This window comes from Ceratotherium simum, chromosome 27 (assembly GCF_057802395.1).
Source record: "Ceratotherium simum simum isolate JZ-2026a chromosome 27, ASM5780239v1, whole genome shotgun sequence".
Lineage (NCBI taxonomy): Eukaryota > Metazoa > Chordata > Mammalia > Perissodactyla > Rhinocerotidae > Ceratotherium > Ceratotherium simum.
This window is the reverse complement of record NC_141926.1, coordinates 19,442,663-19,455,229: the sequence shown is the minus strand read 5'-3', so window position 1 is coordinate 19,455,229 and position 12,567 is coordinate 19,442,663. Positions and strand designations below refer to the sequence as shown.

Here is a 12,567-nt window from a genome sequence, read left to right as displayed (position 1 = left end):
TTTTGAATTCACGGTAAAGATATAAAGTCCTAAGTCATTAAAAAGGAAAGACCAACTTAATGCTAAAACGCAAGGGACAAGATTCTTTTAGGAGTCTACTTGTAGATTTAATGCTTAAAAACGTATATATTTTTCTTCCACAAATAGCAATTTAACACTGTTTCAAAACTAGACAGCGGAGAATACTACTGCGAAGCCCGTAATTCTGTTGGACATCGCAGGTGTCCTGGGAAACGAATGCAAGTAGGTAAGCATGAAATATTAGGAGGAATGGTTTGCCATTAGAGCATGCAAATATTTGGGGATGGAAGGAACCAAGGGGTAGGAAAGGGCCGAGTGATTTGAAGGATAAATGGGAGGGAATGTTTAAAATTAGCTTGACATAATGTATTGCAAAGAGTAAAGATGCTATTTTTAATCCATGTCCCAAACAAGCCGAGACTATTTAGCATTGTATTTTATAAATTTTTGAATTTTTCACATAATTGTTTATAAAATATGCTCATAGCAATCTTTCAAACAAATGGTAAGAGTCCTATAAGTTGCTCAGGGTCAAGGATTTGGTATGGGGATTCAGATTCTGGCTCTGCCTCTTACTGGCTACATACTCTTGGGCAAATTATTTAACCTCTGTGCCTCAGTCTCCCCAAAATGGAAGTAATAATATGCCGTCTTCATAGGGTTGTTATGAAGATTAAAATAATCAATATTTGAAAGTGTTAGAATGGCACTGGCATATTGTGAGCACTATATAAGTGGTAGCTATTTTAGTTGTTGTTATCAGTTGTGGATAATTTTTTCAATCCCTGAAATACTATGCTTACACTTAATCTCAGAGTAGGCTCTCAAAAAAGACACGTTGTATATAGTTACGGATCTAGTTTGCTGTAGAACATAGCTGCCATATATTATATTTCACAAAATAAGCTTCTTAGAATCCAATAAAATTAGTGCTTAAGAATCTTTTCAGATTATATGAGTTTCAGAGCAAATTTCCTTTTTCATTTTATTTTTAATAATTTGGTTTAATTCTTCCTTGCGTGAGAGCCATGTGTTTTGAAAATGGTTGTGTGAAAGAGAGGGATAGCTGGAGATGATACCAGAGGCATTAAAGGTCACTCAAGAGGACTGTACCCTAAAGTAGAATACTGAGGGCTCCCCTTGGTTCAGAAGCTTGCCCTCAGCTTTGTAGGGTCAGAAATTTTTCATTGGACTTGGAGATATGCAGATATGTGCGTACTAATTTGTATTGTCTACGTACAGTTGAACTCTTAGCATTATTTTTTAAGAAAATATAATCTTATTAGACTTCAGGGTATCCTGAAGTATAGGATATTCAATAGTATATTCTAATTTCCACAAGTAAGTTGGAATTTCAGGTCTTTCTTAAATTCAGGGATACATATCATCCACTAATTTCACTCAAGTGTTACCATTTATAGTCAAATGTAAGTATTGCTTAAAATAGCAGAAAGTATCCCTCTCAATGCTGCTTTGGAGTTATCATTAGAAAAATTCATCAGAACAAATTTAAAAATGAATGCATGAACCCAGTGTTTTCCTAACTTCATTCATTCACACACTAGCCTCATGGTTTTTACTGTAACCTTGTACCACCTGCACTATTACTATTTTTTTAAGTGGTCATGCTTAATTTCAATGCCTAATTTATCCTCATCTTAAGAAATAATATCTGTGATGTCATGGTTTCGACATACTAGTTACATGTTTCCTAGCATGCAGTAAATAAATATATAACAAATAAAATTTACTAGATTGTGTTTTGCTGGTAGTACTAGTTTGTGTTTTGCTGGTAGTACTACTTCAATTTGAACATGATTTCCACATATCTACTCTTTCTGGTATAAGTTAGCTTAAAAATTAAAATTTGTTTAATGCTCATCCATTGATCCTAGGTGTTTCACACCCTTGGTTTGGAATTTACATCTTTTGAAATACATAAGAATTCATGAAATCTCATGTCCAATTTTCTTTGTGAATTATCACTAATAACTTGTAACCAAAAGCAGAATCTGTTAACTGTTCTAAGAAGTCCTTTTTGAAGTATAGAAAGTAAATCATGGATTTGCTAATTATTCCCAGGCTGCCTCATTGCACAACTCCAGAAGACCCCACTCACACTTAGCATTTTAGCTGTTTGGTTCCTTTCCCTCAATTAGAATAATGATACCTTCCTTTTATGGTGGCCGTTTTTTTTCCCCAAAGAAAGAACACAAAATATTTTCCTGTGTGTTGTTACATTTTTCTCTTTAGTGAGGCATAAGGTGTTATATGACTTGCTCAGTATCTCACAGTAAATCCCAAATGGGATGAAAACAACTTACCTCTAACTTACAAGTCTTCTATCATCCATTTCATTGAAGAAAATAAAATAAAATTTATACCATGACTTAGCACTTACCGGATAAGACAGTTTTTTGTCAAAATTTGCCATTAGGTTGATTCCTTCATAGATGTCAAGTTCATTGACAAACCACAGGACAGTTTTTTGTCAGGTAATAGCTCTTAGGTTGAACCCTTTGTAGCTGTCAAATTCATTGACTACTACAAAGAAAATAGTAGGCACAGTCAGTTCTCAGGAGTTTCATTAGTTATTAATTTAATTTTGCCTTAGATTTGATTATTGTGGATTTTTTTCCCTCTCTGCTATTTTTTATCCCAGTAAAAAATATAGCTAAATCTCACTGACCTCTCAGTGCCCAAGCAAATATGAACTAAGTTTATACCAAGCAATAATTAATGTTGCCTACTCTGGTCAAATTACTTAGCCTCTCAAAAGATTTATCAAGTTTCCTTTTTAAAAAAATAGTTAATATTTCAGAGGTACCTGAGAAAATTAACAACATTTGGCATTAGGAAAGAATCCTAAGACCAGAAAGTTTTATGATAAGCAGACTCAAATAATATTTCTTTAAAAATCTTAAAATGCATAGTGCTTTAAAATATCTAAAATTACTGTTTAGAAAATGCCACCTAATATTTTCTCCAAGTTGTTTAATCTTACGATAATTAATACTTGCTTTTAAAAAGAACCCTTTGAGGGGCGGGCCCCGTGGCTTAGCGGTTAAGTGCGCGTGGTCCGCTGCTGGCGGCCCAGGTTCGGATCCCGGGTGCGCACCGACGCACCGCTTCTCCGGCCATGCTGAGGCCCCGTCCCACATACAGCAACTAGAAGGATGTGCAGCTATGACATACAACTATCTACTGGGGCTTTGGGGGAAAAATAAATAAATAAATAAAATTAAAAAAAAAAAGAACCCTTTGAGGAATGGCTCCTTTAAAAAGTGGAGGTAGGAGCTGGCCCAGTGGTGTAGTGGTTGAGTTCAGCGTGCTCTGCTTCAGTGGCCCGGGTTTGCAGGTTCGGATCCTAGGCGTGGACCTACGCCACTCATCAGCCATGCTAAGCTGGCAACCCACATACAAAATAGAGGAAGACTGGCACAGATGTTAGCTCAGGGCTAATCTTCCTCAAGCCAAAACAAAAAGAAAAAAAAAGCAAGATTGTCAACAGATGTTAGCTCAGGGCGAATCTTCCTCACGGAAAAGAAAGAAAAAAAAGTACAGGTAATTTACATGTTAATCAATACATAGGAAGTATCTAAATGACAGATGAGTGTGGCTCATGAAATCCTTATGGGCAAGATGGAGGAATGTAACACAAATTAAATGTTTAGAGAGATTCACATGTAGATTGATCTGTCACCCAGAGATGCTAATAAATTGCATCATGTGAAGAGAGGTGTCTAACAGCCGGTTACATAGTTCTTTCCCTAACAAAGTCATGTTCCTCACTTTATTAATGACTTGAATGACAGTATTTTTGATGCAGTTCCCAACTGCAGAGATATAAACCTTGGAAGGTTAATCATCTAATTTTTGGGCAACAGACTCTGTAGCTGAAAAAACTTCACAAGTTGGTAACATCGTAGTGATTTCAAACTTGGGTCCATAAAGTCCAGTTGTATTAGGTTAGAGGGGAGATGACTCAACAGCAGCAGGAAAAAGCCTTGAGGAGTTTAATTCATTTTTAACTTAATGGGATGACAGTTTAATGGCATATATGTGTGTGGGTTTGTATATGTGTGTGTGTACACATACATACAAGCCCATTTAAATTCCAGAAAGAAGAAGTTTCTGACACGTAGTTTTATAGAACAACAGTAGCATGAGCTTTCTTTGCAGCTGAATGAGTTTTCCATATTTGTGAAATTGACACAGATGATGATATAGAAGAATTTTAAGTAGAATTTGGGGGGATGTGGTAGTAGTACTTGAACTCACTGAACTTCGAAGGTCATTTTCAACCTAATATTTAGTTGTTTGAATTATCACATCTCCAAATGAATGCAAGAGAGTACCGTACATTTTATTTCTGGATCAGAGGACTTTTGTAAATTTAAGATTCTTGCAAAACTTAGTTCTATTAATATTTTCAATCAGTTTTGAAACGTCTCCCAGAAATGCGTTAGCTGAACAGGCTTCAAAAGCATGGGTGAACATGGATATAGCAGCAAAGGGGAGATTTTTGAACTTTCTCAATTTAATGACTGCCTCTGTGCATCTACTAACACGAATTCATGCATGCTTTATTTTGCATTCCAGATGATCTCAACATAAGTGGCATCATAGCAGCTGTAGTAGTTGTGGCCTTAGTGATTTCCGTCTGTGGCCTTGGCGTGTGCTATGCTCAGAGGAAAGGCTACTTTTCAAGTAAGTGAGTTTCACCCTTCCTTGCTAGACAACTCCCTGTGGATATAGAGTTTTCTGATGAGACACTGTTTCTCCAAAGAAGTTCTAAGAAACTGGAGAATATTTTTCATTGATTTTTCTGCAGTAGAAAATGTCCAAGAGGACATGCAGGTGAGTCATGAAGCACCTGCAAACATAGGGAGGAAAGGCAGAGCTGCCTCTTGGCAGCATTCCCGGAAGCACCACAGAACAAGCGAGAGGCACCCTGGAGTGGCATAGTGCAGCGATCCTGAGGGATAGTCAATGTGGACAGATATCGGTAGTATTGACATATATTTAAGATCCTTTTAAGTTAGGAATTGTGTATCTCAACATGTAAATTGATTCCTAGATTTGTGATAAGAAATTTTATTGAAATAAATATGCAAAATGTTTTATCACTATGGAACAGTGGAATGTTCAATGTCAAATTTGGCACAACTGTATTCAGAAGAGAATTGTTCAGTAAAAACTAGAAACCTATTGTATTAGAGTTACTTCTACGCAAGGTTTTTAGTTCTTCAAATTTAGACCTCCTGTAACTCCAGACCCTCATTTGGTGATGAAATAGGTTTGATGTAAATGGATGAAATTAAAAAATAAGCTGTTTTAGTCTCTTAATGCATTTCTTCACTCTCAGTTTTTAAAATTATTTGAGAGCTCAAAAGCTGCAGAACTCTATCAAGTCTGTTGGGAATAGTGCATAAAGTAGAATTTTTTAATAGAATAGTAAATAAATTTACAGTATGAACAGGTTTTAGACCCTTTGTTTTACAGTGAACATTAATTTTGGAATTTAGGTTTAAAAGATATTTTATACCAAAAGAAAACAAATTTAAAAGGCGTTTCTAAAAGGCGTTTCTAGTAATACCTAGTGTCATAAAATGTTTCCCTGAACATGGTTTCAAGGATGTTCCCTGTGGTAATTAAGAATAACTGCTCTGTAAGTTAATAGCAGTTCTTTTGTGTGGCGCCCCAATCTAGTCCAGTGTACAATAATTTTATGAATGGAATTGGGCTGAGTCCCCCTGCTGGTCACCAGTGACAGCACAGACAGATAAGACCACTCATTCAAAATGCTTGTCATGTTTATCTATGCTTGCAAAGAATACCTGAGTATTTTTAATGAAGACTTGGTAAACAAATTTTTTTTAATACTGAATTAATTAAAGCTTTGACTTGAATATTTGTAGTTCATTAGTTAAGAATGTTACTCCCATTTTCATCTGGCAGAAAATTTATCCAAGAGAACCATTTTCTTGAACTTGCATTTTGGACAGGGGTTGGCAAACTATGACCTGTGGACCAAATCTGGGCTGCTGCCTGTTTTTCTATGGGCTACAAGCTCAGAATGGTTGTTACAGATGAACATTTGCAATCTATTTGATAATAGGGAATAGTAACTTCAAACTCCAATTAAGAGAAATGTTATCCCCGCAAAAGAATTCCCTTCTTCTAATTAGTAGACCTGTACTACAAGACTTTGATTGTTATTATATTTTGAATTTTATCAATAAAAATTTTTGGAAATTTGTTTTCTCTCTTGTTATATAAGTATATACATAATATCCTTGATTTTACGTCTTGGCCCACAAAGCCTAAAATACTTGGCATGTGACCTTTTACAGAAAAAGTTTGTCAACCCTTGATTTAGAAGGTACAAATGTCAGCAAGTGAGAATCAAATTGAGACACACAAATTAAGTCAACATTCACTTTTATATGAATCTGTATCATACCATATTAACTATTGCATTAATGACATGTACTTATTCTTTTGTAGAAGAAACCTCCTTCCAGTAAGTATATTTTCTTAAAATGCATGTCTTTCCCTCATATTTCCCCCAATATCAGCTAATTTTCTGTTAATTATCTGTTTAAAGTCAAAAGTGGGAAGTTGGGTTATTTGTGAAGGTTTAATCCTATGGGAAGTTACTCAAGTTTATCGAGAAATATATTGCACCTCCTGCCTTGTCAATGATGTTTAATTACCCAGAGAAGAAATATAGTTACTAATCTGACTTCATAGGCATTTCCATAATATTACTTAAAAAAAATATTTGTTGTATTTTGCTAAATTGAAAATTTTCAAATAAAATTTTACTTAACCATCATTTTTACATTTAATTGAATACCAATTCTGTGCCCTACACAGTCCTAGGGACTGGCGATGTAGCAGTGGACAAAACAGGACAAAAAGCCCTCTGCCTCATGGAGCTTACATTCTAGTAGAGAAAGGTGGGCAGTAACCACATACATAAACTCTACAGTATGTCAGATTGTGATAGGTATTATGGAAAAAAATTGAGCAGGAGAGAATAGAGAATGCACAGGGTAGGAGTGGTGACTGTCCTTTTAAATAGGGTGGTTAGGGAGGGCCTCACTGATGAGGTGATGTTTGAGAAAGACCTGAAGGAGCTGAGGGAGCAAGTCATGAAGATATCCATGAGAAGAGTGTTCAAGCCAAAGGGGGAGAACAAGTGGAAAGATCTCAAGGCTGGGCATGCCTGGAGTATCTGAAGAACATCAGGGGGACCAGTGTGGCTGAACAGAGTGAGGACACGGAGGGAAGAGATGAGTGCACAGAAATATCGGGGGCCAGATCATATAGAGCCCCTTGTAGGCAGTTGTGAGGAGTTGGGCTTTGGTTCTGAGTAAGATGGGGTCATTGGGGGACTTTGAGAGGAAAAGTAGCATATCTTTCTTAATTCTTTAAAGCTCATACGTACTGCTCTGTTGAGAATAAACTATAGGGTGACAAAGGGTGGAGGAAGCAGAAGACCAGTTAGGCAACTATTCAATAATCTAGGTAAGAGCAAATGGCAGCTGGTTCCAAAGCGGTAGTGTTGGACATGTTGAGAAGTGATAGGATTCTGGATATATTTTTAACAATTTGCTGATTGATTGGATGTGGGTTGTGAGAAAAAGAGAGAAATCAAAGATGGCTCCAAGGCTCTGAGAAGGATGGAGTTACCATTTACAGAAGTGTGAAAGATTTCAGGAGGAGCAGGTTTGGGAGTGGTGGTGGGGTAGGTAGAGAGGTCTGGAGTGTTTGGAATTTTAATATTTGAGATGCCTATTAGACTTCCAAGTAGAGATAATCAGTAAGTAACGGTATATGAATCTGGAGTTTGGGGAAATGTCTTAACTAGAGTTAGAAATTTTGGAGTCATTAGGAAATTTAAGGGCATGAGATCACCAAAGTCCCCAGTTTATGTGCACTTGAGTTGTGACTGTCCTTCTTGTACGTCTGGAAATGGCAAACCCAGCTTTGAGTCTATGGATATTCCCCTCTACTCTCAGCTGCCATGGCTTCATATACTTTGTCATCTCCTAAGTCTTTTGAAAACTTAGCTGCCATTGATTTCCTTTTCCCAGACTTGCTGCTCAGCGCTGGTTTCTGACCCTCATAATATCCCAGTACATGTCCAGGATGAGGTCTGAGTTATCAGGACTAGCAGTAGCAAAAGGGGTGAGTTCAGAAAAGCAGGTAGCCTGAGGATATAGCTACTTCCCATCATACCCTAGGCAAGTGTGAGGATTTCCACTTTTATTGAGTAAAATGGAAAGTAATTGGAGGGTTTGGAGCAGAAAAGAGACATCATCTTACATATGGGGAAACGTCGGCGTTACTGTGGTAAGGGAGGTTATTCTTCCCTTCAATCACAGTGCCTCTGTTAACCCAGGCAGATCTGGGAGGCAATATCTTTATTCCTAGACAAATCTCCTCCCATTTGTCAAATTCATGGCCTTTAAAATTTGTTGGATAATGAATTGGATGTTGTATTAGTTTGCTAGGGTTGCTGTAACCAAGTGCCACAGACTGGGTGGCTTAAACAACAGAAATTTATTTTCTCACAGTTCTGGAGGCTGGAAGTCCAGGATCAAGGTGACAGCAGGGTTGGTTCCTTCTGAGGGCTGTCAGGGAAGGATCTATTCCAGGCCTCTCTCCTTGGCTTATAGATGGCTGCCTTCTCCCTGTCTTCATATCGTCTTCCCTCTATGTTTGTGCCCAGATTTCCTCTTCTTATGAGGACACCAGTCATACTGGATTAGGTAGGGCCCATCCTAATGACCTCATTTTTATTTAATTACCTTTTTAAAGACCCTATCTCCAAATACAGTCACATTCTGAGGTACTGGTGATTGGGACTTCGACATATGAATGTTTGAGGGAGACACAGTTCAGCCCATAACAGATGACTGGAACCCTAGTCACCATGTAAAACTTTCTTTCCATGGAAAAAGTGAATTGTGAGATTATAATGATCATACTTCATTGATCATTGATAAGTTAAAAGTTAGTTAAGTCTCTGGTGTCCCCATTCCACAAAAATCTTTAGTATACCTGCCCTAGGCTACAATTAAATAGGCAGGGCTTCACACACACTGATACTTTGTTGCATGGCTTTCTCAGTGAATATTGTGTATAAGAAATTCAGTTAAGATTGCTGGCTTTTTTTCTACCTGGCTAAGATAAATGTTCCTCTTCCTGCTGCGAAAATGTATGGAGGTAGCATTAACTAATAGACGGCGTGTGTTCCAGAATTGGAGGTGATCATGTAGTAAATATTGTCTTTTATATTCTATAACCAGGAGGAGCAGTTCTGCATCAAAAGCCACTGCAATGAGTGAAAATGTGAGTATGTTTAAAGCATATTTATAGAACGGATGTGTTGAGGGAATAGGGCAGGAAAGCGAAGTAACTGTGTGGAAGGGATGAATTTTTACGTTTAATACATTTTGTACTCATGTCTACCGCTGGTCTTTAGAAAGAGCTAGCTTCCATCCCCCGTCTGGGATGGCATGATCAAGTTGCCCAGCATACGCAGAGCAGTGGGGCTTTACCATACCATTGTTTTCTCTCCTGGGGTTTTCTATTGTTAGTCAGCCTCCCTAGCATCCTTAGGTCTGGTATTATCAGCTCCATTTTATAGATGAGGAAATTAAGACACAAGTTCTCACAGGATTACAGTGGCCGAGCTGGGACTGAGGGACCTTGATTCTTGTCAGCTAAGATCACTTTTAAGCAGATCCATGGTTCCTGCACTCTCCTTTGGTTATTCAAAGCACTTGGAGAATTTTAGGGATATGGAATATCCTCTTCTATTGTTGAAAGGAGCATTTCAGAAATCCTTGAAGTGATGCAATAATTATCTGTCTCAGATGGTTTAGGGAACATAATTTAGACCTTGTGTACTTTTGTATTTGTAAGCACTACAGTGAAGCAGTAAATGCCATCATCTCTCAGATTTTGTAGCTCTTTGGATAGATATTTAACCTGGATTCTTTTTCAGGAATATGAGGGGGAGGTGGGGAGGGAGGTTTCCAATGTTTTTAGAGGCCTCAGCCCTTTCTTAAGAAATGGAGTCCTGGTTTCCTGAATTTCTTAGTACTCTATGGCAGGGATTCTCTTAGATTTCCTTTCAGTAGGGCTTGGGGTTGGGGGTTAGACATCAGTATTTTAAACACGTTAAGTGATTCTAAAGAACACTACATTTAAGACTCACTTAATGCTCCATAGAGTATTTTCTGTCAAAATTTTTTTTCCATTGTCTACTCTAGATTCTATCACAGGAGTCACTTTATTTTGTAGTTTACTACACTGAAATCATACTATTCTTTAATTAGCAGACAAGCAATATGTAACTCCATATTTGTTCCTACAATTTGTGGAAAATACTCCTTGAGTGTGGAATGAAATAATCTCATCCCACCAAACAGTAACAGACGCTTTGTGGCTGAGTTGGAAGAAGAGAAGCCTTTTACTTTTTCTTTGTCTTCCTCTCAGTTGCCCTCATCAGCTGGGAGCTAGTCTCCAATTCTAGTTTTGCCCTAGACCAGGGTTTCTTAACCTTGGTACTATTGACATTTTCTTATATAAGAATTTATGTAAGAAATGGCAATTTCTTATCATTCTTACGTAATGAATTCTTACAATTTCACATAATTCTTTGCTGTGGTGGGCTGTCCTGTGCGTTGTAGAATGCTTAACAGCACCCCTGACCTCTACGCACTAGACGCCAGGAGCAAACCCCTAGCAAACAAGATTTCTTCTGCTGATTCCCATTCCTGCTTCTTTACTCTTTAGGCAAAGTTTCAAAGACCTTGGCTCCTAGCATTTAATTATTTAATTCCCCATAAAATAGATGTAATATATGCTGGTTTATACCTGTAAGATTCTCATAGTGGATGTAGCTTTATACTCATAAGATTTATATATATTTCTTTAATTATGAATTAATACATTCTATTTAAACTTGATTTTTCTTTCTTTTCCCAGGATTTCAAGCACACAAAATCCTTTATAATTTAAAAGAATCCCACCTTTGAGATACACCAAAACCACAGTTGTTGCACAAATTATTAAAAGATTATAAAACTCTGCTTTGTCTTACATTTGCAAAGAGGTACATGAGGAGATGGAATTGGTATTTCGTTATCAATTTTATGACCACAAAATCACTTGAAATTGTTATTTTAAACAAACAGTTCTGTCACCACCTAAAATACAGTCTGGCTTCTTGCGTCTGGACTAAGTTAAAAGAATCAAAATACTTTGTAATATTCTGGGGTTTGTGAAATGTTAAATATTCTAACTTCTAGAGAAAATTACTAAAATATATGAAACTGATTGCGAAATTAATCCACAGAGCATGAAAATATAAACTGCATGTACCCTCTGTGCAGGAGTCTGGTTTGGAGGGTTCAGAAAATACTCTTGACAGATGCAAAAGGAACCTCTGGTCTCATTTCCACCAGAATCCTTTTTTCTCCCCTAATATAACCCTTATTCTGCTGCTCATTTATCACTAATATATCCACAGAAGGGAAGTAGCGGGACTGGGTCTCATACCCAAAGATTTGTAATTTGCGTTTACTTTCATTTCTGAGAACCAAAAGCAACATGAAGAAAAACGTCTAACAGCCAGAGCTCACTTACCTGGTGTGTCTCACTGATTTCTTCATTAAACATAATTTTGAGAGTCAAACACAAACCCAAGTGTCTTATTTCACCCCCAGAGCTGCTTGTTGCTATTTTCTTCCCCTAAGACTCCTTTGAAGATCAGTGACCTTGACGTCAGAACTCACCACTGGAGCCTACACACTTAACCCTGCAGATACCTTTCCCTGTGTGATGGTGACTTCACATCTATGTCTCTAAAGATTGTGCTGAGTCTCTTGCTGTTATGGCCAGTGGTTGGCCAATCCTGCTTATCATAAAGCCGGGAATATGGAGGGGAGAAGTGGTTATCTGACAAGTAAAATGAGATAAAAAAAAAAAAAGCTCATGGGGGCTCCCTGCACCTGGCGCCCCACTTGACAGAGGGCACAGGAGAAATAGTGACTGAAATGAAACATGGGTCTAATCATCTGGTTTCTCAACTGATTGATTAATCACAAAAGCCTCTAGCTAGTGTTATAAAGTGAAGATTCCAATGACCCACTTAATAGGAAGAGCAGTTAGGCTGTGTTAAAACCATAATCATCTATAACTTATTTTGATTATTCACTTCATATTAAAACAAAATATGCATAGGGCATTTCCAGTTCTGGGCAAATCTGGATGAAAAGGTCACTCACTACCTTTGACAACTTTGAGCTTGGTTAAGCTGCTTTTAAAGGAGCCAAAGGAGCCAGCTCTTTTTTGCCCAAATAGGCAAACAAGTCCCAGGATTCACTGGATAAACAAATGGATTAAACACTCACCGAGTGTCCACCCGTGTGCCTGGACACCAGGTCACTAGGAAGATGCCCAGTGTCAGAGTGCCTCCCCGCCCCCGACTTGTCTCTGGCATTCAGTGCTTCTCACCACACC

General features: G+C 37.7%; 1 protein-coding gene across 1 annotated transcript in view; it reads left to right on the top strand.

The window, feature by feature from the left end:
* JAM2 (junctional adhesion molecule 2) overlaps positions 1–12,327 on the top strand; it is a 61,883-nt gene extending 49,556 nt beyond the window's left edge. Inside the window, exons 6-9 of the mRNA XM_087418187.1 lie at positions 148–247; positions 4,624–4,735; positions 9,315–9,387; positions 11,032–12,327. Of these exons, the coding sequence (XP_087274313.1) occupies positions 148–247; positions 4,624–4,735; positions 9,315–9,387; positions 11,032–11,064 (318 nt within the window). The 3' untranslated portion in view covers positions 11,065–12,327. The remainder of the gene's footprint in view (positions 1–147; positions 248–4,623; positions 4,736–9,314; positions 9,388–11,031) is intronic.
* Positions 12,328–12,567: the final 240 nt, after the last annotated feature.